The sequence below is a fragment of the Hippocampus zosterae genome, chromosome 14 (genome assembly GCF_025434085.1).
Source record: "Hippocampus zosterae strain Florida chromosome 14, ASM2543408v3, whole genome shotgun sequence".
Taxonomy (NCBI): domain Eukaryota; kingdom Metazoa; phylum Chordata; class Actinopteri; order Syngnathiformes; family Syngnathidae; genus Hippocampus; species Hippocampus zosterae.
The window spans coordinates 17,528,239-17,554,283 of NC_067464.1; the positions used below are offsets into that span (position 1 = coordinate 17,528,239).

Below are 26,045 nucleotides of genomic sequence, written 5' to 3' on the forward strand. Positions count from 1 at the left end.
AAAACTTTAGCCACATTTTACATCACGAGTATCCCTCCAGAAGACACTGTTACATTGATAACAAGACTAAATAATTTGAATTATCTGGACACAAGGTCATGTCATTCTGATAGCTCTTACTTATGTTCAGTGACACCGATATTTACTTTTGAGATACGTAATAAGGATTTGGGGAAAGAGACTGTCAGAGATGTTCGCTCGGACAGTTGAACAGAGGCTCAACGCAGGAACGGATCGACTTTCACTGCCGGCAGGAGGCGTACTTTTCGATGAAGCCACTCATTGTGCGCCTCTCAACTGACACCCGACCTCTGCAGCCTCGGCCAGCTTTTAATTGGTCGTGTATGCAAATTACAAGTAATATATCAGAAAAACACTCCCATTTTCATTTACATACCACACCCCTCCCCAATGGGTCGACCCTCAGTGGACCCCTGTTAGGCCAAGGCATTCCCCTGGTACCAGCACCCACATCCATAAACCAAAAGAAACGTACACATTTTAATAAGTGGCCTTTCCATGAACTGATACATCTGTAACCTGGCTAGTGACCCTTTCTCATGATGGAGCGGACCGAGTACTCCCTTTCGCCCAAAGTGAAATCTTCCTTTCCAAGTTGTCGTTTAACTGGCGCCTCTGGGTCCTCAAATTGGTCCCTGATTCTCTGTGCTCCATTGTGTGCAAGCTGTATGAACACATGCGTTCAAGGTCAATCAAGCATGTAACAAAATGAAACTTTTAAAACATGATTACATTGTGTTTGTCAGTTCTCCATCAGAGATTCAATGGGATCAATTGTTTTTTGCTCTTTGTATGATTCGTCTTAAGATATGTACGTACCATTTTGTGAATTTCGAGGACAGTTCGAGAAATGGACCAAAGCGACTAAGCGACTACAGCCACGATGCAAAACACATACTTGTACAGCTCACACTAAAAACGTCTTTCGCAAGCAACATCCGGTCTTGAACATCTCATGGCTTTCATAACAATGCGCTCTCCAACTCCCACCCACTTCTTCCGCTCTTGTGTGCATCAGCAGAGTATCAAGGTTGCTCAAGAGTACAGAGGAGTAGAGATGAGAATTTTTAAAAAGGATTCAAAAATACATCAAGAATCAGCCCGAGCCCATTGTCCTCAAACTGTTTTTTTACGCTGGAATTCAATATGTAGTATCAATCATTGTAGGCAGGCATCAATATTTATCCCGTGGGCGTTTTATGAAAACATGAAGCATTTATCTTGAACTCGACTTTGGAAAAGTTCTCACCTCACTGCCTACTCAGCCCTTCTGAGTCTTTAGTCTTTAAATACCTTACAACGGTCGTGACACATGTCCCAGAGTTTTGAGAAAAACACCTCCAGCCTCCAAACTTCAAAATTGTGGCTTGAATGCAGCCTGGTTATCTGGCAGAGCCAGTAAATGAAGTTGACAGACGGCCACAGAGATGAATGTGAGCTCTGCATCTCCCAAAAGTCATTAGGCAAACAGCTGAGGTAGCGACCGAGCACCAGGCAGCGTTCTCTCTCCACCGAGCATGACCACCGGGGAAGAGCAATATTGAAGCACTCCCAAAAACCAATCAATTTTTTTTTGTCTGGCTGGTAAAACTGGGGCAGTTAGAATGGACGTCATGTGCGATGAAAGTCTATGTATTTGCTTTATGTGTGTCCGCATTTAACTGAAAGCATGACGACGGTGTGCGTACGTGCCTTGAAGCTCAATTATTATTTTTAAAGGTTGAGAAAAAGTGTAACTTTCCCACTTTCATTTCAATTTATTTGTTGTACATATTGATGGAGCTCTGAGTCGTTTCTAGTATACAGTTTATTCACAGTTAATGAAATGAATGAAATCTGATTGATTTGTGCTTGTTTTTCCTTGTCCTCCTATTTGCTGTGTTGGTAGGATCACAGCCTCTGGTGCAGCAGGCGGCCGAAGCGTTATGGCCGTTAGTAGATCGCATGGCATCTACATCGCTGGGGACTTTCTGCTGAGGAAAGGAGAGCTCCTTTACATCCTGGTTGGTCAAAAAGGAGAGGATGCATGTCCCAATGTAAGTTAAATTCAAATAATTGTGTTTCACAAAATATCTTTACTGCCAGAAATGCTCATGGTGATAGAGACTTACTTTTGTCGGAGGTGGCTGTTATCAGTTATGCACTGCAGCTCTTTGCTGGCAGCCTTGCTGTATGCTTACACAACGCTGCGGTTAAAAAAAAAACCTCCCAACCCCTCTAGTCAAAAATAAAACCATCCATCATTTCCAATGTAAACATTCAGAAATGAAGGCCAGACTCGACAATGAAAATTTCTCATATGAACAAAGTAAGATGGTTTGTGGACATTATTCAGCTTGTGAATTAACTGTATTTGATGTTCCACATGTCAGATGACACACAAATGAGATTGGCCTAAACATTCTCAGAAAAGTACATTTAATAAATTTACTTTTCTGACTTTTCTGAAAATAACAAATTTAATTCATGTTATTTTATTTCCATAAATATGTAAACAAAATTATTCGCTGTATTCTTTACGTCATATTATTCCCATATTATTAGTCGAGTGGCTTTCAATTTTTATTTTTATTATTTTAAATAAAATTGAAAACCACTCGATAAATAACAAATATTTTATGGTAGAGTTTTTAACCAATCATATTTCAGATAGCTTGTGTTGCCAGGTAAATGAAATGCTCAGGGCCTTCAGATGAAACAGAGCAGGCCCCTACACACTGTAACTGAACGGGCACAGTCAGGTTGCAATAGCCAATCAGATCACAAGTCTGCGTACCAGGGCCAGCTAGAAGGCCTTACGTCGAGACTGCACGTGCGTGTTCGGTGATTGTATTAGCGCCTGCTCGAGCTATCAATGCATTTTAACCCAAAATGGCCGAAGGAAAAGACGATCTGGTTGCACAACTACTTTCCACACAATTTTCAAGACGGACCTTCCACGAAAAGCTGGATATTGTGCAAAGTGGTCGCCCAACTCCTGCGCTAGCTAGCCAGTCCCAGCAAGAAAAAGGGTTTGTCCGTCATTTTCAGACGAGCAATTATGAACGTTACCTGTGGCCCACAGCCTCTGAGAAACGCTGCAAATTGTACTGATGGGAATGCTTATTGCTTGAAACTGACCTATTTGGTGTTTGGAGCCACACTGGATTGTTTTACCAAGGCAGCAATGAAACATCAGAGCACGGCTGGGCATTTACAAGCTACGGTGTGTTTAAAAACGTTTGGGGACACTCGTGTAGATCTGCAGCTCAGTGAACAGGCACTACACTGGTGAGTCAATGAATTTGATTTTACATTTCTTCTTGTCATTTTATTTCATTAGTATTAAATTAATGGTAATGAAATAAGATGACAAAGAAACAAAAATGTATCAAATAAATCTGTTCACCTGCAATTTATAATGGCACATTGTAGTCACCTTTGTGCATTAAAGTTCATTCAATCTCAGCTGCTGTCACGTTCTGTCCGAAGCGATAGCGATCGCTTCGTGCAGAACAAATGAAATAAAGGTTGGATCCCCGGAGAAACAGACAACGAAAAAATCTTGTCAACGAAAAAATGTCTTTAATGACAAAAGAACAGAAAGAGCCCGACAGGGAAAAACGGTAACACAAAACGCTGGTCAAATAAGGACCAGGAAAATAACTATAAGGGTTCACTAACAGAAAACGCTCGCGGAAAAACAACACGACGCGAGGAGGACCTGAATTTGGCGGAGATAAGAGCAATACAACAACTAGGAGCTAAACGCGAAATAACGGCCGTAAGGCAAAAAGGCACGGGTCAATTGACAATAGCAAAATCGAGCGCGGGTGCAATATGGCACGGTGTGTAATTCTCCGGCAGTGAGATGACTGCCGGAGTCGCTTGATAAAGGCAGGTGATCAGCCCGAAATTAACAACAGGTGTGAAGTTGGGGAAAAGAAAGCCCGCCCCCTGCAGGCAGGCACGGAACGTGACAGTACCCCCCCCTCAACGGACGCCTCCCGGCGGACCACCCGGTTTGGAAGGGTGGGCGGTGTGGAAGTCGCGCAGAAGGGACGGGTCAAGGATCCAGGAGCGAGGCACCCACTGCCGCTCCTCAGGCCCGTAGCCCTCCCAATCGACCAGGTATTGGAAGCCCTTGCCCCTGCGCCGAGAGTCCAGGATGGCACGAACCGTGTACACCGGGTCACCGTCGACGACCCGCGGAGGGGGCGGCGGCGTGGGAGGAGGAGCCAAGTCACTGGAAGAGACGGGTTTGAGAAGGGAGACGTGGAAGACGGGGTGGACCTTCATGGTAGGGGGCAGACGGAGCCTGACCGCAGCCGGGTTGATGACGGCCTCGACCTCGAAGGGACCAGTGAATCGAGGACCCAGTTTCGCCGAGGAGCCGGCCAGGCGAAGGTCCCGAGTAGCCAGCCATACCTTCTGCCCCACCAGATAGGAGGGGGCCGGGCGCCGACGACGATCCGCGATTCGACGATTCCGGGACGCCGTGCGGGACAATGCCGCCCGGGCCTCCTTCCACACACGATGGGCCCGCTTGAGATGATGCTGGACGGAAGGGACCTCCACCTGCCCCTCCTGTGACGGGAACAGCGGCGGCTGGTAGCCGTAGGCAGACATGAACGGTGACCGGCCGGTTGCGGAGGAGACGAGGGTGTTGTGCGCATACTCCACCCATGGCAAGTGGTCGACCCATGACGCGGGACGGTGGAGACACACACAGCGGAGGGCCGCCCCCAGATCCTGGTTGGCGCGCTCCGCCTGTCCGTTAGACTGGGGGTGGTAACCGGAGGTCAGGCTGGCAGTGGCTCCGAGGGACCGGCAGAACCGCTTCCAGACGCGAGACACGAACTGGGGCCCCCGATCAGACACAATGTCCGTCGGAATGCCGTGGAGGCGGAAAACGTGTTCGACCAGGAGGTCGGCGGTCTCCAGCGCCGACGGCAACCTGGACAAGGGCACAAAATGAGCCGCCTTGGAGAAGCGGTCCACGATCGTGAGCACGACCGTACGGCCCCGGGAGGGGGGAAGGCCCGTGACGAAGTCCAGAGCGATGTGTGACCAGGGGCGCGGCGGAACGGGCAACGGTTGGAGCAATCCCGCCGGAGGTTGACGGGAAGACTTGCCGCATGCGCAGGAGGTGCAGGCCCTGACGAACTCCGTCACGTCGCTCCGGAGCTCCGGCCACCAGAACCGCTGGGAGACGAGTTGCACCGTCCGGCTCACCCCCGGATGGCATGCCACCTTGGATCCATGCCCCCACTGCAGGACCTCCGAGCGCAGGGACGGAGGCACGAACAGTCTCCCCGCCGGACACCCCGCCGGCACCTGAACCCCCTCCAGGGCAGTCTGGATCCGCTGCTCAACCTCCCACTGGACGGCCCCCACGATGCACTGAGCTGGGAGGATGGTCTCCGGGGGCCGGTCCCCTCCCGTGGGGTCGTAGAGACGGGAGAGGGCGTCGGGCTTGGTGTTCTTCGACCCGGGGGAGTAGGTGAGAATGAAGTCGAACCTGGTGAGAAACAAGGCCCACCGGGCCTGACGGGGGTTTAGTCTTTTGGCGGTACGGAGGTAAGCAAGGTTCTTGTGGTCGGTGTAAACGGTAAAAGGCTCCTTTGCCCCCTCGAGCCAGTGCCGCCACTCCTGCAAGGCGGAGACAACAGCTAACAGTTCGCGGTTGCCCACGTCGTAGTTGGATTCGGCCGCGGTGAGTCGTCGTGAGAAGAAGGCGCAGGGGTGCAGCTTCTGGTCGATGGGTGAGCGTTGAGACAGCACCGCCCCCACCCCTGAATCCGAGGCGTCCACCTCTACAATAAAGGGAAGATCAGGGTCAGGATGTTGAAGTACAGGGGGACTGGTAAACGCCGCCTTTAAGTCCGTGAACGCAGCGTCCGCGGTGGAATCCCACTTGAACGGGGTCTTAATAGACGTCAAGCGGGTCAAGGGGAGCGCCTTCTGGCTATAGGCCCGGATAAACCGTCTATAGAAATTGGCGAACCCCAGGAAACGCTGCAGTTCTTTACGATTAGTGGGAACCGGCCAGTTCGTGACTGCCTGTGTCTTGATGGGGTCTGCTCGTAACCTACCCCGCTCAATGATAAACCCCAGAAAGGAGATTACGGGAACATGGAATTCACACTTCTCTGCCTTGACGAAGAGCCGGTTTTCTAATAGGCGCTGTAGCACCCGCCTAACATGTTGCTTGTGCTCCTGTAACGACCGGGAGAAAATCAATATATCGTCCAAGTAGACAAAACAGAAGATGTTGATCATGTCTCTTAGCACGTCATTTATGAGGTTTTGGAAGACGGCAGGAGCGTTAGTGAGACCGAAAGGCATCACTAAGTACTCAAAATGGCCTAGAGGGGTCTTGAAAGCGGTCTTCCATTCATCTCCCTCCCTGATACGGACCAAGTGATAAGCGCTGCGCAAATCTAACTTGGAGAAAATGGTGGCGGATTGCAATGGGGCGAAGGCGGAATCTAACAAAGGTAGTGGGTATTTATTCTTTATGGTTATCTCGTTTAACCCACGATAGTCGACGCAGGGTCGCAGGGACTTGTCCTTCTTTCCCACGAAAAAAAACCCCGCCCCTAACGGTGAACGCGAAGGTCTAATGAGGCCTGCGGCGAGCGAGCTGTTTATGTACTCCGTTAGCGCCTCGCGTTCAGGCCGAGACACCTGATACAGCCTCGAGGTCGGCAACGGAGCGCCCGCCTGCAGGTCTATTGCGCAATCATAGGGGCGGTGTGGAGGTAAGGAGCGCGCGCGGTCCTCGCTAAAAGCCCCCTTGAGGTCCCGATAGCAATCCGGCACTCCGTCAAGGCAGATATCCTCGGAGGGTGTGACGCGTTTATACCCCCCGACGGCTGACTGTAAACAGTGCTGATAACAGTACGGACTCCAACTATCTATTGCTGGGCGCGCCCAGGAAATTACGGGGTTGTGTACCCTAAGCCAGGGTAACCCAAGGATAATAGGGGCATTGCGGGACCTCATTACCAGAAAACGCCGATGCTCGACATGGTTACCCGAAAGTTGCAGTTTCAATGGCTCTGTTCTGTGCGTAACGACCGCCAGGAGACGCCCATCGAGATCGCGAACCCGCTTTCTATCAATAAGCTCCTCCAAGAAACAACCCAACTCGGAGGCGAGCTCGGTGTCCATCAGACAATCGTCTGCTCCTGAGTCTACCAGGGCCCGAACCCGCCTCGACCGGGAGTCACCAAATATCTCCCCCTCAAGTTCCAGTCTGTTGGGGTGTCCCGATCGCGCGTCGGCCTGTCTAGGCTCGGGGGTTAACGCGCGGGATCGTGACTCACAGTACTCGGGGTAGACGTGAAAAGATGATCCCGGAGGGCTGGTTGTGGCGTGAGGAGAGGTTTGGGTGTTGTCTCTGGTCGTACGACGGCTGGCACGGCGACTTCCTTGCTCTCCGCCAACGTCCTTGCCACCCAGCTGCATAGGTTCCGCCGCGGGTGTCGTCTCCCGGAATACTCCCCGATGTTCCTCACGATGGGGAGAGTGTCGATACGGGAAACGGTTTCCCCCACGCTCCCGGCCCCGCTCCCTCAAACGATTGTCCATGAGGAGAGCGAGGTCAATCAGCTCCTCCAGGTCGGTGCTGTGGTCACGGGTCGCCAGTTCGTCTTTGAGCTGAGAGTTCAGGCCGCGTCGAAACAGTCCACACAATGCTCGATCCCCGTATCCGCTCTGTGCTGCCAGAATCCGGAACTCGATCGAGTAGTCGGCGACCGATCGTCTTCCCTGGTGGAGGGCAAGTAGCCGACCCTCTGCCTCTCGGCCCCGCACGGGATGGTGGAACACCCGGCGAAAGGCTGTCACGAATTCAGGGAACGATGATCGGAGACTCGGCTTGGATTCGCTGGTCGCAATCGCCCATGACGCCGCCGGACCTGTTAACAAACTCAAGATATAGGCCACCTTGGCAGCATCATTAGCGTAGGCAGACGGCTGTTGGTCGAATACGAGTGAGCACTGGTGAAGGAAGTGACCACACTGCCCATGCTCACCCCCATAGCGAGGGGGGTGTGGAAGCGATGGTTCCCTCGACATAATGGGATGAGAGGGGAACGCTTCCGAGGTGGCTGGATGGCCCCCGGAGGAATGGGGTCTCCGTTCCTCCACCCGTGTTAGACGAGGCTCGTAATCGTCGAGCCGATGAGCCAGCATGGAGACCGCGCCTCGGAGTTCCGAAATGGCTTGGCCATGCTGACTCATCTGTTGCTCTTGTCGTGCAAGAGCGGACAATATTTTTTCGACGTCTGCGGGATCCATGGTGGCCGGAGAATTCTGTCACGTTCTGTCCGAAGCGATAGCGATCGCTTCGTGCAGAACAAATGAAATAAAGGTTGGATCCCCGGAGAAACAGACAACGAAAAAATCTTGTCAACGAAAAAATGTCTTTAATGACAAAAGAACAGAAAGAGCCCGACAGGGAAAAACGGTAACACAAAACGCTGGTCAAATAAGGACCAGGAAAATAACTATAAGGGTTCACTAACAGAAAACGCTCGCGGAAAAACAACACGACGCGAGGAGGACCTGAATTTGGCGGAGATAAGAGCAATACAACAACTAGGAGCTAAACGCGAAATAACGGCCGTAAGGCAAAAAGGCACGGGTCAATTGACAATAGCAAAATCGAGCGCGGGTGCAATATGGCACGGTGTGTAATTCTCCGGCAGTGAGATGACTGCCGGAGTCGCTTGATAAAGGCAGGTGATCAGCCCGAAATTAACAACAGGTGTGAAGTTGGGGAAAAGAAAGCCCGCCCCCTGCAGGCAGGCACGGAACGTGACAGCTGCTCAACATTTTCAGTTATTTGCTGTTGTATAGTCTATTCTCAAAATGCTAATGATCTGTTAACTTTATTTTTAAAGAATAGTTTGTTTTGTTATTGTTTGATTGGTGTCTTGTATGAAACTGCGACATTGCGCAATTTATTGGACAGACTTTTTAAAGATCACACAGCGTAATTTGGTTGGCATTTTATTTCGTATTTTTAATCACCTTTTTATTTTTGACAATATCTGTAAATCTAGTTTCCTGCTTTTAATTGTCAATGCATACTTGATGGTTTTAAATGCTCCTGAAATTAATTGCTGCTTGACGAGCCTATATTGTGTTCATGTATGTGACGTCACTGAAGGCCTCAGGTTGAAATGCACGGCCCGCCACTGGATTTTTTTTTTTTTTGGTCAACTCAAGAACAGACCCACAGACAGATGGTGGAAAAGTCACATTATTGGGGATTTTATAGCTATGTAGTTGGCTAGAAATTCATATTTGACATAAGGCTGTTAAATAAAAATAGACTTACGTTAAACGATTGGCCCACGGTAACTAACCTTGCCATAACACGGCTGTAATGTTGGCTTGTAACGCTATCTGACTGTCTTTTATACTCATATATTTAACCATCAGCATCTCCGAATGTACCAACACATAGTTTTTAGTGAATAAAACACATCACTGTAAGCTATTGAACAGTGTCAGTCTGATGAGTATGCACAAGGAGGCCTGAATAGAACATCCTCCTCCACTCTCAAGACTCTACTTTATGGAGAAACTGTCATCATGTTTATTAAAGCATGCAGATTGTACACAAAAATTCTATAACCCACAATAATAGTGACATGCATCCTAGCTTAATTAGAAAACAAGAAAGAGTGTCTCCAGAATCGAGGCATTGCATTCTTTTGGTATTTGACTTTGCAAACATTGTGCTCGCATTACGCTGCACCAAAATTGTCAAACATACGGCCCACGGGCTGGAACCGGCCCCCAAGGAGGTTCGTTCAGGCGCGCAGGATCATTTAAAAGTGAAAAATTTATAAAAGACGCGGAATGAATATGTTAAAAAGGTGCTATAAATGGAGTATCCGCTAGGGGATGCACTGTTTTGAGCGGAGTAGAAGACAACATTGTTCTGATCAGAGAAAAAGACAACAGCAGTCTCAGTCTGTCACTGAGACAGACCCAACACAGCAGACGCTATCAAGGACATGTGAATACTTTATTCTTTACACATTTAATAGCACTTCCCTTGGTTTGTAACATGTAGGCAGGAATTAAATTTAGATTTTATATGCACATGTGTATATTATTTTAAAATTCCTTTCTTAATAAATCTCGTTTAATCTTAAAGTGCATTTCTGTATTTTTCAATAACAATTACTTGTTAAAGTTTTGTGCCTTTGTACAATCAGTGGGGTCAGTTGTAATGCATATATGCGAATGCTAAAAGTAAATTGCACAATTGTCTAAGGAAATCTAAGGTGCTTCATGAAATGTTTTGTAAAAGATATGTTCATTACATTTAAACATTTTCCTAATGTTCTTGTGCTTCTTTAGACCAAAACAAAGGAAAGACATTATTTTGGTTATTTAGCAGAGTATGGTATAATTTTAATGGTCCGGCCCACTTGACATCTACGGAGGCCATATGTGATCCACAATGTGAAATGAGTTTGACACCCCTGCTCTACACACAGTCAGGACTCAATGTTCATGCCACATGTAACTCATTTTTATGCAAACCATATCCAGAAACGGCCACATGAAACAGTACGTGTTAAAGTACACCATTGTCCGAGGGTGTTATAGACATTGGCGAATATTGTTCTGTTTATTGAAAACAGTACAGTATCCAGCACAGTATGTGTTTGGAGATGTTCGCAGCAAAAACCCAACCATTCACCTTTTTCTGCAGCAGACCAAGAGTACATATCGGAGTCACTCACAATATTTCATTAACATTCCTATTTATTGCCCAGGTATTGGCTGATGACCAGTCTAGTGTCTATCCTGCCTCTCACCCAATAGCAGCTAGGCTAGGTTCTAGCTCACACACCCCTCCCCCTGACCCTAATCGGGATAAGCGGTATGGAAAATAAATTCATTCACATTTCAAAGAACAGTAATTTCCTGGTTGAACACTCATGTCATACTGTATGTTCCCTCAAGAACTTCATGATATTCTTCATGATTTTTCTGGAACTCACGGAGTCACTGTCAGACCACAAGTGTATACATCTTTTCAGAACCAGCCTCAAAAAGTCGCATTAAAAAGAAAAAAAAATAATGTAACTAAAGGCGTTTTCGAGTGTGCAATAAAAACTGCACCTGTCAATGTGTTGCTCCAAATTAGGGTCAAAGCTAGGATCTGAACTCAGTCTCTGATGACATTATTCGGAATGTAGCACCTTGTATTTCGTGTGCTACTCTCAATAAATAATGAAAGGGGAAGTTAAGTAAAAGAAATAAAATAAAATCAACTCATGAACGTCACGTGATCAAACAAGGAAAACAAGTAAAATTGTCATCGCGGTCGTTACCCGAGCCCTTGGGCACTGTGATGTCATTTTCAGCAAGTTGCAATATGTACAAGGCAAAATGGCCGACCCATTAGTTGAATAGAAACGGGTGAATTATTTTCTAATTTATTTATATTGCAGACTAATAATCAGAATGTCATGTTTCAACAACCGGGCACACAGCAAACTTGTTCTGTAAAGAAAAATGTTCACGTCCCCTTGAAATAATTTAGGTAAGCAATTTCTGAATCTTTACGGGCCATCGAATCAGAAGGTCGAAGACCTCATATCCTAACTATTCAAGATATTGGTCTCAAGCAAACTCGCCTGAAACACAGCGCAGAGAACAAACATCAATGGACGTTTACAATGCAATGCACATGCAAACGTTTACGTTTACAATGCAAACCTTTTTGTTTCTAATTTGCATTGTAAACCACGGGTTTGTGGTGTCTTTGACTTCATTCAATCAGCCACACATTCCGGCGAACTACAGACAAACCTCGTTACATCCTACTGTACCTTAAGGGACATGACGAATCTGTATGTTAAAATGGTTATTCGTTGTAATCATCTCCGATAAAATGGCCACCATCTATGATGTATAAGACTGTATAAACATTTGTAGAAAAAACATGAGCATGTAATATAGTATGATCATGTCAATTACAAATACGTGTACTTGAAGAAAAAATGATTTTGACATGAAAAAAAAATAATAAATATAGCCTTCCTACTTCATCTCTGAAAATGTTCAGTCAGCAAATATTACCCGCCCTTGGCAACTGCCTAAGTAAGGTCATGGCGGCAGTTAGCTTGGCGGCAGTTAGCTTCCCACGTTTCGTCATCGCGAAGGCCTTTTCACGATTTTGTGGGAAAAATCTGGCCGTTATAATGAACTTTACGTAATAAAGTTACTCATGAGCAAAATCGGCAAATGGAAAACGAATTCGGTGAAATCGTAACTTTGAAATATGAATGTTATAGGGGTGAAATCCTTGTAAACGGGGTACGTTGCAAGGAGGTTCGACTGGAGTAACCAAATTGTCCACTGCCCTGAATCTAAGTGTCAAGGGAAGCCCATTATGCACACAATAGTTTGGTGATCTGTTGAGAGATTGGATCCGCATTGGTCATTTCTTTCAGACAAATTTATCTTTCTTTAGCAAGCAAGAGAGCACTTGGAGAGCAGTGTTCAGCAGTGAGTGTCCTTCCATACAGGGATTTTTTCCACACACACACACACACACACACATCCATGCTGTGGATATATTTTCTCACAGACAGAACTTTAAAGTGAAAAACAACAGTCAAAACTCGCTTACAGGGAGAAAGAGTGAAGAAGGCTCTTCCAAAACTTTTGACGGCATTTGTTTTGTACTGTGTCAATCCTACCAGCAGTTGTCAATTATACAAAGCTAAACACAACGCTGTTCATCACCACAAGAACACCAACCCTACAGTGAAGCATGGTCATGGGTCTATTTTTTTCTTCAGAAGGAACTTGGGCCTTCAACACGGTGGAAGGAATAATCTGATAGAAAGCAAAATAAATAAATAAAATGAAAATTGAAGAAAAACATTCTGCAACAGCTTCATTTGGAGTTAACCAGTGGCACTTTATATAGGCAGCTGTGTGCCGACTCCCATTCAACATGACTTTGAATGTGATTGGTTAATTCTGAACACAGCCATTTCCAACTTGTGCAACCACATTATTTTGCTCATTTGAGTTCTCCTCTCGAAAAGATTAAAAGCAATACAATTGAGTTGAATAGGTTATAGCTCACAGTGATGGTGGAAAAAGATTTTATTTTTCTTGGTCTCATTCCCCCAAAAAAATTGCTTTCGATGAGGGGTTTGCTGACTTGTTATCTGCACTTCATTTCATAATTTTGAGGGGTTTTTTAATTCCCTGATTTAAAAAAATTAATAAATTACATCAAATGTTTGTATCATCTTACTTGCAGAAAAATCTTCTTGAGGACAAAAAGACAAAATAAATTGTAAAAGAGATGCAGTGATCAGAATTGCGCAAAAATACAAATGATTTGCAGCTACTTGGAAAATGGTTTAAAAAAATAAATAAATAATAAGCTCTCCCGTTCAGGTCCGCCTCTCAAACATGTCCCCATGCTATGTGTGCAATGTCACGTTGTCACTTTTGATTTTAATCAAAAGCTGGTATTATTTGTCACTGTAATCAAAGTTACCTTGGACACTGTTTGACTTTCACTCAGGGAATCTTGACTCCCTCTGTGATCCAGATGCTATGTCACAGAGTTACGATAACTGTAAACAGAGGAACGGGGAAAATGTCTGTGCCACTCAAATTGTCTTTGCTAATCAGTCTTTCCTGACACAACTAACACTGAATGGAAGCATTCCTTTCTAAGCTCTCTCAATGTCTCTTTCCCCACAGTCCAACGCCTTGCTGAATAAGATCTGCTTGGAACAGACCGCTCCGTTGCTGAATAAGACTCAAGTGAGGGGTGGAGGAGGAGGAGGCGGTGGGGCTACCTATGTGTTCAAGGTGAGAAGATCACTAAGGAATGATCTCCTCAGGAACTTGAGGGGCACTCGGCAAGAAAACGACACCCTTCAATGAAAGCATACGACACATTTTACACAATAGCTTAGAACTAGTTCTACATTCGACTAGTTCTCATAGTGACATCGATTGAGGAAGGATGTTGACATGGCAACAGCAAGGGACACTACCAGTGGTCACGAAATAATACCTTATTATTACCCAGGTGCGCAGTGGGTTTCACATCCCTCTCATCATCGCTGGTGGGGGAGGGGGCCGAGGCTACAGCAGCCAATCAGAGAGCCAGCTAGAACAGATGGACTATGACCTCAGCCAACCAGGTCGCAATGGGAAGTCAAATGCTGCTGGTATGTTACACCCATCTTTATCTTGTTCCTGTATGGTAATAGCAACCGTCTGTTTGTTGGTACAAAAGGCTGCATTTAATAAGAAAATAAAGCTGTGCTTTATGTCAGACAAATATTAACTCTTTCAGGGACAGCGGTTACGACAGGTTCCAGGGTGCATGAAAGGATTCATTGAACAAACTGTGTACCATTGTAATTTTTTGTGTGAGAAATCCAAGTCGAAAAAGTAAAAACCCTGTTTTAACCCTTTCGCTTAAGTCACAGGTGCTTCTGCTCAACTGGCAGGGGTAAACAAGCTCTTGAGTTGAGGCACCTGTGGCCAAAGCCAAACTGTGGCAACTTTCTTTTTCTTTTTTTTTTTCCGGGACCTGTATTTGCCCCCTCTGGGTATAGGCAAGGCAGCGTTATTATTATTTTTTTTTTTAATAGCACATTTGGTGCACAAGGCAACTCCATGAGGTTCACATAATTAAAAAAAAAACATTTCAAGGCATTTAAAAACAAAAGACTTGAAGACATGTAAAAGTAAAAAAAAATTAAAGCATGCCATCTGCATTGTCTGTGTATGGATCACGCCGTGCGTCCAGTGTAGTATTAGGATTGCATGTAATATTTTGGTTTATCCAAATATTGAGCAAAGTTCTGTGTTTGCGGTACAGATACGTAGTGCACCGAAGTTTCTACAACAGGGGTGCTCAAACTTTTGGGATCGTAGATCTACTTTTCGATCAACTAACCTCCCGGGATCTACCCTTACCGGCACGCGCGCGTGCACGCACACGCACACACACACACACGCACACCCTGATGAGAAACAGCCTGAAACTGAGGCATGCTACGTACTTTTGCAGCCTGTTAACTAATGTAGCTCACACGTACCGTTTTAAAGTGCTTCCCTGGGCCTTCCTAGATTCCTATTCTTTGCTCGTGCCCTCGGTGAATTGTACACGAAGCAAACTCTGAATGAGAATAATGACGATTAAAGATAGAGCACAACAGTTCTGATCACAAGCTGCAATTGCAGACTGCTAACAACTTCCAGTGACGTAATCACGCGCCACCGTAAATTCAAGATTTACCTGCTTTATTTTATTTTGAAATATTTTTTGGGTGAAAATGAGACTGATAAGATGATTAGGGTGCAGTGTACATTAACACAAAAAAATATATTATTAACATGTACAAAGACACACAAATGGTTGTTTGTTTTTTTTTCTCCTCGACACTCCTCGGATCTACTTGGGACCTGTCTTAGATCTACCGGTAGATCAGGATCTACCTAATGGGCACCCCTGTTCTACAACATGTTAAATTCACAACATTTATAGGCCTTTCCACCTACAGTGTACTGTACATCAGGGGTGTCAAACTCGTTTTTGTCGGGGGCCGTTACGTTATGACTGTAAATTTTGTGAATCCACACAAATGATTCATCACCTCCACATACAGTATTATATACACAGCACACAACACATTCATAGATAACTAGTTTTAAAATCAAAAGTCAAGAAAAATGGCTTTTTCAAAAGGTGTTTACCTTCATATGGGGTTTGGTAACGATAAAATGCTTGCAATATCACTATGATTATTATTGTTGTTGTTATTATTGTTGGTTTTTTTTTGGATTACAGATGGTAATTTGAAATTTTGATTCAGATTTTAGCAAGCATCATGAAAGTTGACGTGCTTGTTTTGCCTTCGCGGGCCACATAAAATGATGTGGCGGGCCAGATCTGGCCCCTGGGCCTTGACTTATAGTTATGACTTATTGTCATAGCTATACAGCCATGCTCTCTCTCTCTCTTTTATTTGCTTTGTGATCGAAGCCCATTGACCACAGTAAGGAGAATATTGCATGTGAGACAAGACTGATGGCAGCAATGAAACAAACTGCCATCGGCAGGGCTAAAAGACCACAGGGACCTCATGTACTGTATGTCATAGTTTCAATTTACAACATTTAAATGGTGACACCCCTGCTCAGTCAGTGCATATAAAAAGTATATAGCCCTCTATTCAAAAAAACATATTTAATGCACCTGGTGTACACACATCTGTAACACAAGTTTAAATGTGTTACAGTGCATCATCTGGATGTACATCTCGGGTATCGGACTATATATATATGTATATATATATATAGAGAGAGAGAGAGAGAGAGGACAGCTACATATATATATATATATATATATATATATATATATATATATATATATATATAAAAAAAATCCTCATCTCACCGCTCGGGTAGTGTCCGTCCCTCATTCAGCTCGGGTCCTCTACCAGAGGCCAGGAAGCTTGAGGGTTCTGCACAGTGTCACGTTGAGCCCGAGGCGATGAGAAATCGCCTCGTGCACAACAGAAAAAAACGAGGTGGATCCCCGGAGAAGCAGACAACGAAAAGGTCTTGTGAGAACAAAAGGGGTTTTAATAAAGAACAAAAGGAGCCCGAACAGGGAGAACGGTAACAGAAAACGCTGGTCAAATAAGGACCAGGGAAAAATAAGGAAGACAACCGAAAACGCTCGCGAAACGATAAAGGGCGAGGAACTACCGAGATAACAATATGATCACAATAAGAAGTACGCGAAGATTGAGGCCGTAAGGCAATAGGGCAGCGAGAAATTGTCAAACGACGAGAATAGCAAATAGAGAGCAATGGCACGGTAAGGAATTCTCCGGCAGTGAGATGACTGCCGGAGTCGCCAAATAAAGGCACGTAATCAGCCCGAAATAACGGGCAGGTGTGCCGAACAGGCGGCGGGAGAACCCGCCACCTGCTGGCGAGCACGCGACGTGACAGTACCCCCCCCTCAATGGACGCCTCCCGGCGGACTACCCGGTTTGGACGGATGAGCAGTGTGGAAGTCGCGCAGAAGGGACGGGTCAAGGATCCAGGAGCGAGGCACCCATTGCCGCTCCTCCGGCCCGTAGCCCTCCCAATCGACCAGGTACTGGAAGCCCTTGCCCCTGCGCCGAGAGTCCATGATGGCACGAACCGTGTACACCGGGTCCCCGTCGACCACCCGCGGGGGCGGCGGCGGAGCGGGAGGGGGCGCCAAGGCGCTGGAAGACACAGGCTTGAGCAGGGAGACGTGGAACACGGGGTGGACCTTCATGGAGGCCGGCAGCCGGAGCCTGACCGCGACGGGGCTGATGACGGCCTCGACCTCGAACGGGCCAGCGAACCGGGGCCCCAGTTTGGCAGACGAGCCGGCCAGGCGAAGATCCCTCGCAGCCAGCCACACCTTCTCTCCCACCGCATATGAGGGCGCCGGGCGCCGACGACGATCAGCGATCCGCCGGTTCCGGGACGCAGTGCGGGACAACGCAGCCCGGGCCTCCCTCCACACGTGATGGGCCCGCCTAAGGTGGTGCTGCACGGAGGGGACCTCCACCTGCCCCTCCTGGGACGGGAACAGCGGTGGCTGGTAACCGTAGGCTGTCATGAACGGCGATCTGCCTGTAGCGGAGGAGACGAGAGTGTTGTGGGCATATTCCACCCAGGGCAGGTGGTCGGCCCAGGATGCCGGACGGTGGAGACAAACACAGCGGAGGGCCGCCCCCAGATCCTGGTTGGCGCGCTCAGCCTGTCCATTGGACTGAGGGTGGTACCCCGAGGTCAGGCTGGCCGTAGCTCCGAGGGACCGGCAGAACCGCTTCCAGACGCGGGACACAAACTGGGGCCCCCGATCTGACACGATGTCCGCCGGAATGCCGTGGAGACGGAAGACGTGCTGGATGAGGAGGTTGGCGGTCTCCAGCGCCGACGGCAACCTGGACAAGGGCACAAAGTGAGCGGCCTTGGAGAAGCGGTCCACGATCGTGAGCACGACCGTCCGGCCCCGGGAAGGCGGTAGGCCCGTGACGAAGTCCACAGCGATGTGAGACCACGGGCGAGGAGGAATGGGCAGCGGCTGGAGCAGTCCCGCCGGAGGTTGATGCGACGACTTGCCGCAGGCGCAGGAGGTGCAGGCCTTCACGAACTCCGTCGCGTCGCGGCGGAGCTCCGGCCACCAGAAACGCTGGGCGACGAGCTGCGCAGTCCGGTTCACCCCGGGATGACACGCCACCTTGGATGCGTGTCCCCACTGCAGGACCTCCGAACGGAGGGCAGGAGGCACGAACAGCCTCCCTGCTGGGCACCCCGCCGGCACCTGCACCCCCACCAGGGCGGACAGGATCCGCTGCTCAATCTCCCACTGGACGGCCCCCACTATGCACTGGGTCGGGAGGATGGTCTCCGGGGAACGGTCCCTCCCCGCAGGTTCGTGGAGCCGGGAAAGGGCGTCAGGCTTAGTGTTCTTAGATCCGGGGGAGTAGGTGAGAACGAAGTCGAACCTGGTGAGTAAGAGGGCCCACCGGGCCTGACGGGCGTTAAGTCTCTTCGCGGAGCGGAGATAGGCGAGGTTCTTATGGTCCGTGTACACGGTAAAAGGTTCCTTAGCCCCCTCGAGCCAGTGCCGCCACTCCTGTAAGGCGGTGACCACAGCCAACAGTTCCCGGTTGCCCACGTCGTAGTTCGACTCGGCGGCACTGAGTCGACGGGAGAAGAAGGCGCAGGGGTGCAGCTTCTGGTCGACTGGGGAGCGTTGGGACAGCACCGCACCCACCCCTGAATCCGAGGCGTCCACCTCTACGACGAAAGGGCGGTCGGGGTCAGGATGTTGCAGAACCGGGGGACTAGTGAACGCCGCCTTAAGACGAGCGAACGCCGCATCCGCGGCAGGGTCCCACTTAAAAGGGATCTTGGTCGAAGTAAGGCGGGTTAGGGGAAGCGCCATCTGGCTGTAACCACGGATGAAACGCCTATAGAAGTTGGCGAACCCCAAGAAGCGCTGCAGTTCCTTACGGTTGGACGGGACCGGCCATTCAGTGACCGCACGCGTCTTAATGGGGTCCGCCCGTAGCTTGCCCTGTTCTATAATGAACCCCAGGAAGGAGATGACGGGAACATGGAACTCACACTTTTCTGCCTTGACGAAGAGCCGGTTCTCGAGCAAACGTTGTAGCACCAGCCGAACATGTTGCCGGTGCTCATGCAGAGAACGAGAAAAAATTAAAATGTCGTCAAGATAAACGAAACAGAAGATGTTGATCATGTCCCGGAGCACGTCATTAATGAGGTTCTGGAAGACGGCAGGTGCGTTTGTGAGGCCAAAAGGCATGACGAGATATTCGAAATGGCCCAGGGGGGTCTTAAACGCGGTTTTCCACTCGTCGCCCTCTCGGATGCGAACCAAGTGGTAAGCGCTGCGTAAGTCTAATTTTGAGAATATTGTGGCTGATTGTAATGGAGCGAAGGCGGTGTCCAACAAGGGTAGCGGGTATCTATTTTTAATTGTAATTTCATTTAATCCACGATAGTCTACGCAGGGTCGTAGGGACTTATCCTTCTTCCCCACGAAGAAGAAACCCGCCCCTAACGGTGAGCGTGATGGTCTGATGAGACCTGCAGCGAGCGAGCTGTTAATATACTCCGTTAACGCCTCACGCTCGGGATGGGATACCTGATACAGACGCGAGGTCGGCAACGGAGCGCCCGCCTGCAGGTCTATCGCGCAATCGTAGGGGTGGTGTGGGGGCAAGGAGCGCGCGCGATCCTCGCTAAAGACCTCCCTAAGGTCCCGATAGCACTCCGGCACTCTGTCAAGGCAGATCTCCTCGAGGGGCGTGACGCGTTCGTGCCTCCCGACGGCTGACTGCAGGCAGTGCTGGTAACAATAAGGGCTCCAGCTATCGATAGCGGGGCGCGCCCATGAGATCACCGGGTTATGCGTCTGCAGCCAGGGTAATCCGAGGATGATCGGGGCGTTCCGGGACCGCATAACATAAAAACGGCGATGCTCAATATGATTACCGGATAACACAAGTCTTAGCGGCTCCGTTCGATGTGTTACTACTGCCAGGAGACGCCCATCCAGATCACGCACCCGCTTCGCAACAACCAACTCCTCTAAGAAGCACCCGAGTTCGGACGCGAGATTAGTGTCCATCAAACAGTCATCTGCCCCTGAGTCTACCAGGGCCCGAACCCGTCTTGACCGGGACTCGCCGAATACCTCCGCCTCGAGCTCGAGTCTATTGGGGTGTCCTGGTCGCTTTTCGACTCGCCTAGACTCGGAGGGTGACGCGCGAGGTCGTGACTCACAGTAATCGGGAGGAGCGTGGAAAGACGATCCCGGATAGCTGGTTGTGGCGCGGGAGGGTGGTTGTGCGCCGTCAGGTGTAGCATGGTCCCGGCGACGGCGCCTTCCTTCCTCCGCGCCACCGTCTTTGCCGCCCAACTGCATCGGCTCCTCCGCGGATGCTGTCTCCCGGCCCCGGGAGTGCTCGCCGTGCCCCCGATATTCCTCACGGTACGGGAGACGTCGAGACGGGTACCGATCACCTCCTCGCTCCCGACCCCGTTCCCTCAGGCGATTGTCCATAAGGAGGGAGAGGTCGATCAGCTCCTCCAAGTCCGTGCTGTGATCGCGAGTAGCCAGCTCGTCCTTGAGCTGCGTGTTGAGACCCCGGCGAAAGAGTCCACACAGGGCCCGATCGTCGTACCCGCTCTGCGCGGCCAGGATCCGGAACTCGATGGAGTAGTCAGCGACCGAACGCCTGCCCTGCTGCAGGGCGAGCAGCCGCCCCTCCGCCTCTCTGCCCCGCACGGGATGGTGGAACACCCGACGGAAGGCTGCCACGAAATCAGGATAGGAGGTGCGGAGATTAGGCTTGGCGTCGCTGGTCGCGATTGCCCACGATGCCGCCGGACCTGTCAAGAGACTCATGATATAAGCCACCTTGGCGGCGTCAGTGGCATAGGAGGACGGCTGTTGGTCAAAAACGAGCGAGCAGTTGTGTAAAAAGTGTCCACACTGCCCGTGCTCACCCCCGTAACGCGGGGGATGTGGAAGCGAGGGCTCCCTCGATACAGTGGGGTTACGAGGGGGGCGCCTCCGGAGTGGTAGGACGAAGACCGGAAGGGTGTCTTCGTTCCTCCACCCGTTTCAAGCGAGGTTCGAAATCCTCGAACCGGTGAGCCAGCATGGAGACCGCGCCGCGGAGTTCCGTAAGGGTTTGGCTGTGCTGGTTCATTTGCTGCTCTTGCCAAGCAAGAGCGGACAAGATCTTTTCGACGTCTGCGGGATCCATGGTGGCCGGAGAATTCTGTCACGTTGAGCCCGAGGCGATGAGAAATCGCCTCGTGCACAACAGAAAAAAACGAGGTGGATCCCCGGAGAAGCAGACAACGAAAAGGTCTTGTGAGAACAAAAGGGGTTTTAATAAAGAACAAAAGGAGCCCGAACAGGGAGAACGGTAACAGAAAACGCTGGTCAAATAAGGACCAGGGAAAAATAAGGAAGACAACCGAAAACGCTCGCGAAACGATAAAGGGCGAGGAACTACCGAGATAACAATATGATCACAATAATAAGTACGCGAAGATTGAGGCCGTAAGGCAATAGGGCAGCGAGAAATTGTCAAACGACGAGAATAGCAAATAGAGAGCAATGGCACGGTAAGGAATTCTCCGGCAGTGAGATGACTGCCGGAGTCGCCTAATAAAGGCACGTAATCAGCGCGAAATAACGGGCAGGTGTGCCGAACAGGCGGCGGGAGAACCCGCCACCTGCTGGCGAGCACGCGACGTGACACACAGTATCCTTGCTGTTCCCAGCACTGCACATTTCTGGACTGAGATGTCCGATGTTGTTCCCGGGATCTGTTGCAACCACTCATCTAGTTTGGGGGTTGCAACAGATCCCGGATGAGTGCTCCGACCACCACAGGCACAACTGTCACCTTTACCTTCCAGGCTCTCTCCAGCTCCTCTCTGAGCCCTTGGCATTTCTCGAGTTTCTCATGTTCCTTCTTCCTGATGTTTCCATCACTTGGGACCGCTAAATCCACTACAACGGCTTTCCTCTGCCCTTTATCTATGATCACGATATCTGGTTGGTTCGCCATTACCATCTTGTCAGTCTGGATCTGGAAGTCCCACAGGATCTTCGCTCTGTCATTCTCCACCACCTTCGGAGGTGTTTCCCATTTTGACCTTGGGGTTTCCAGTCCATACTCCGCACAGATGTTTCGGTAGACTATGCCAGCCACCTGGTTATGGCGTTCCATGTAGGCTTTCCCTGCCAGCATCTTACACCCTGCAGTTATGTGTTGGATCGTCTCAGGTGCCTCTTTGCACAACCTACACCTTGGGTCTTGTCTGGTGTGGTATATCTGGGACTCAATGGCTCTAGTGCTCAGGGCCTGCTCCTGAGCAGCCAGGATGAGTGCCTGTGTGCTGTCCTTCAGGCCAGCCCTCTGTAGCCACTGATAGGACTTCTTGAGATCAGCCACTTCAGTTATGGTCCGGTGGTACATCCCGTGTAGGGGCTTGTCCTCCCATGATGGTCCCTCTTCCAGCGCCTCATCTTCTGTTCCCCATTGTCTGAGACATTTTCTGAGTACGTCATCCGTTGGAGCCTTCTCCTTGATGTATTCATGGAGCTTGGATGTTTCATCCTGGACAGTGGCTCTCACACTCACTAGTCCCCGGCCTCCTTCCTTTCGGCTTGCGTACAGTCTCAGGGTGCTGGATTTGGGATGGAACCCTCCATGCATGTTTAGGAGCTTTCGGGTCTTAACGTCCGTGGTCTGAATCTCTTCCTTTGGCCACCTTATTATTCCTGCAGGGTATCTGATCACTGGCAGGGCATAGCTGTTTATTGCCCGGGTCTTATTCTTGCCATTGAGCTGGCTTCTTAGGACTTGCCTCACTCGCTGGAGGTATTTGGCCGCTTTCCTTGTTGCCAGGTCGAGGTTGCCATTGGCTTGTGGTATATTGAGGTACTTGTAGCTGTCCTCAATGTCTGCTATTGTTCCTTCAGGCAGTGAGACCCCTTCAGTGCAGACTACCTTTCCTCTCTTAGTCACCATCCGACTACATTTCTCAAGACCGAATGACATCCCGATGACGCTGTTGTAGATCCTGGTTGTGTGGATCAGGGAGTCTATGTCCCTTTCGCTCTTAGCATACAGCTTTGTCATCAATGTAGAGGAGGTGACTGATTGTACCTCCATTTCTGAGGCGGTATCCATAGCCTGTCTTGGTGATTACTTGGCTTAGGGGGTTCAGTCCTATGTAGAGAGCAGTGGGGAGAGTGCATCACCTTGGTATATGCCACATTTGATGGACACTTGGGTAAGTGGCTTGCCATTGGCTTCAAATGTGGTTTTCCACATCCTCATCGAGTTTGCAACGAAGGCTCTTAGGGTCCTGTTCAGCTTATACAACTCCAAGCATTCAGTGATCCATGTATGTGGCATCGAGTCATAGGCTTTCTTGTAATGCTGTGCACAGGTTGGTATGTCGGGACCTGCAGTCTTGTGCGACTGTTCTGTCAACCAGGAGCTGATGTTTGGCACCTCTGGTATCTCTGCCAATGCCCTTCTGTGCTATCTATCTATCTATATATAAAAAATCCTTATCTCACCCCTCGGGTGGTGTCAGTCCCTCATTCATTCAGCACTGCACATTTCTGGACTGAGATGTCTGATGTTGTTCCCGGGATCAAAACAGCTAGGCAGGGCATAGCTAAACAGCTATGCCCTGCCAGTGATCAGATACCCTGCAGGAATAATAAGGTGGCCAAAAGAAGAGATTCAGACCATGGACGTTAAGACCCGAAAGCTCCTAACCATGCATGGAGGGTTCCATCCCAAATCCAGCACCTTGAGACTGTACGCAAGCCGGAAGGAAGGAGGCCGGGGACGAGTGAGTGTAAGCCACTGTCCAGGATGAAACATCCAAGCACCATGAATACATCAAGGAGAAGGCTCCAACGGATGACGTACTCAGAGAATGTCTCAGACAATGGGGAACAGAGGATGAGGAGCTGGAAGAGGGACCATCATGGGAGGACAAGCCCCTCCACGGGATGTACCACCGGACCATAACTAAAGTGGCTGATCTCAAGAAGTCATATCAATGGCTAGAGAGGGCTGGCCTGAAGGACAGCATAGAGGCACTCATCCTGGCTGCTCAGGAGCAGGCCCTGAGCACCAGAGCCATTGAGGCCCAGATATACCACACCAGACAAGACCCAAGGTGTAGGTTGTGCAAAGAGGCTCCTGAGACGATCCAACACATAACTGCAGTGTGTAGGATGCTGGCAGGGAAAGCCTATATGGAACGTCATAACCAGGTGGCTGGCATTGTCTACCTAAACATCTGTGCGGAGTACGGACTGGAAACCCCAAGGTCAAAATGGGAAACACCTCCGAAGGTGGTGGAGAATGACAGAGCGAAGATCCCATGGGACTTCCAGATGCAGACTGACAAGATGGTAATGGCGAACCAACCAGATATCGTGATCATAGATAAAGGGCAAAGGAAACCCGTTGTAGTGGATTTAGCGGTCCCAAGTGATGGAAACATCAGAAAGAAGGAACACGAGAAACTCGAGAAATACCAAGGGCTCAGAGAGGAGCTGGAGAGAGCCTGGAAGGTAAAGGTGACAGTCGTGCTTGTGGTGGTCGGAGCACTCGGGGCATTAAATTATATATATATATATATATATATATATATATATATATATATATATATCCATTTTCCGAACTGCTTGATCCTCACTAGGGTTGCGGGGTGTGCTGGCGCCTATCACAGCCGTCTTCGGACAGTAGGCGGGGGACACCCTGAATCAGTTGCCAGCCAATCGCAGGGCACACAGAGACGAACAACCATCCACGCCCACACTCACACCGAGGGACAATTTAGAGCACCCAATCAGCCTGCCATCCATGTTTTTGAAATGTGGGAGGAAACCGGAGCACCTGGAGAAAACCCACGCAGGCCCGGGGAGAACAACAGGGAGGCCGGAGCTGGAATCGAAGCCGGTACCTCTGCACTGTGAAGCCGACGTGCTAACCACTGGACTACCGGGCCGCCCTAATATATATTTATATATATATATATATATATATATATATATATATATATATATATATATATATATATATATATATATATACCGTATTGGCCCGAATATAAGACGGCCCTGATTATAAGATGACCCCCTCTTGAGTACTCAAGTTTGAAAAATGACTTTTTGAACACCAAATTAATTTTTATACAGAAAATAATTACAGTACATCTGAAACAAATGATTATAACAAAATATTTGAGTGAAAAAGCATGTTATTTTGCCTCATTCAAGTCTTAATATCGAAAGATTTAAATATGTAAACTAAAGTGCAATACATTCGTAACTGAATGGCTTCTGTTTTTTTAAATATAAATTACATAACTTCTCCTCAGCTGCCAATTAACCTGGCCGATCTTTGACCCACTTTTCTCGAGATTGTTTCAACGTTTCTTCATTTTCTGTTGTCTCTTCTATTATTTTCTTATATATATATATATATATATATATATTCCTCCTATGATCCCATTTTGATGAAACACAAAAAAGTGGGTACTTAAAGTACTTAAAAAGGGGGATGTAGCGACTTTTTATATACACTTTTGACATGTTTTACTTATCAAGGAAAACATGTCAATATCTAAAAAATCTTGAGGAAACAAGTTTGTTGTGGAAATGGGACTAAAAGCTCTCCCTTTTGGTTGGCAAAGGATAGCAATTGCCATTTAGTCCCGCTCTGACTTCATCCCATCTATGATCATCATTTTGACGTGATAATTTTCCCAGTTATCATCTTTGGGACCGTCTGGCTGCAGTTCAAAATGGAAAGGCTGAACTAATGTCACATCTCACAACCTCATTAGTGTCAATATTAGGACAAGCGGGCAGCGCA

General features: G+C 48.7%; 1 protein-coding gene across 2 annotated transcripts in view; it reads left to right on the plus strand.

Moving 5' to 3' along the window:
* The window catches only part of alk (ALK receptor tyrosine kinase), a 386,248-nt gene that overhangs the window by 332,239 nt on the left and 27,964 nt on the right, over positions 1-26,045 (plus strand). For both annotated transcript variants that reach the window (XM_052085650.1, XM_052085651.1), the window contains exons 13-15: positions 1,910-2,057; positions 13,771-13,881; positions 14,105-14,246. In XM_052085650.1, the coding sequence (XP_051941610.1) occupies positions 1,910-2,057; positions 13,771-13,881; positions 14,105-14,246 (401 nt within the window). The remainder of the gene's footprint in view (positions 1-1,909; positions 2,058-13,770; positions 13,882-14,104; positions 14,247-26,045) is intronic.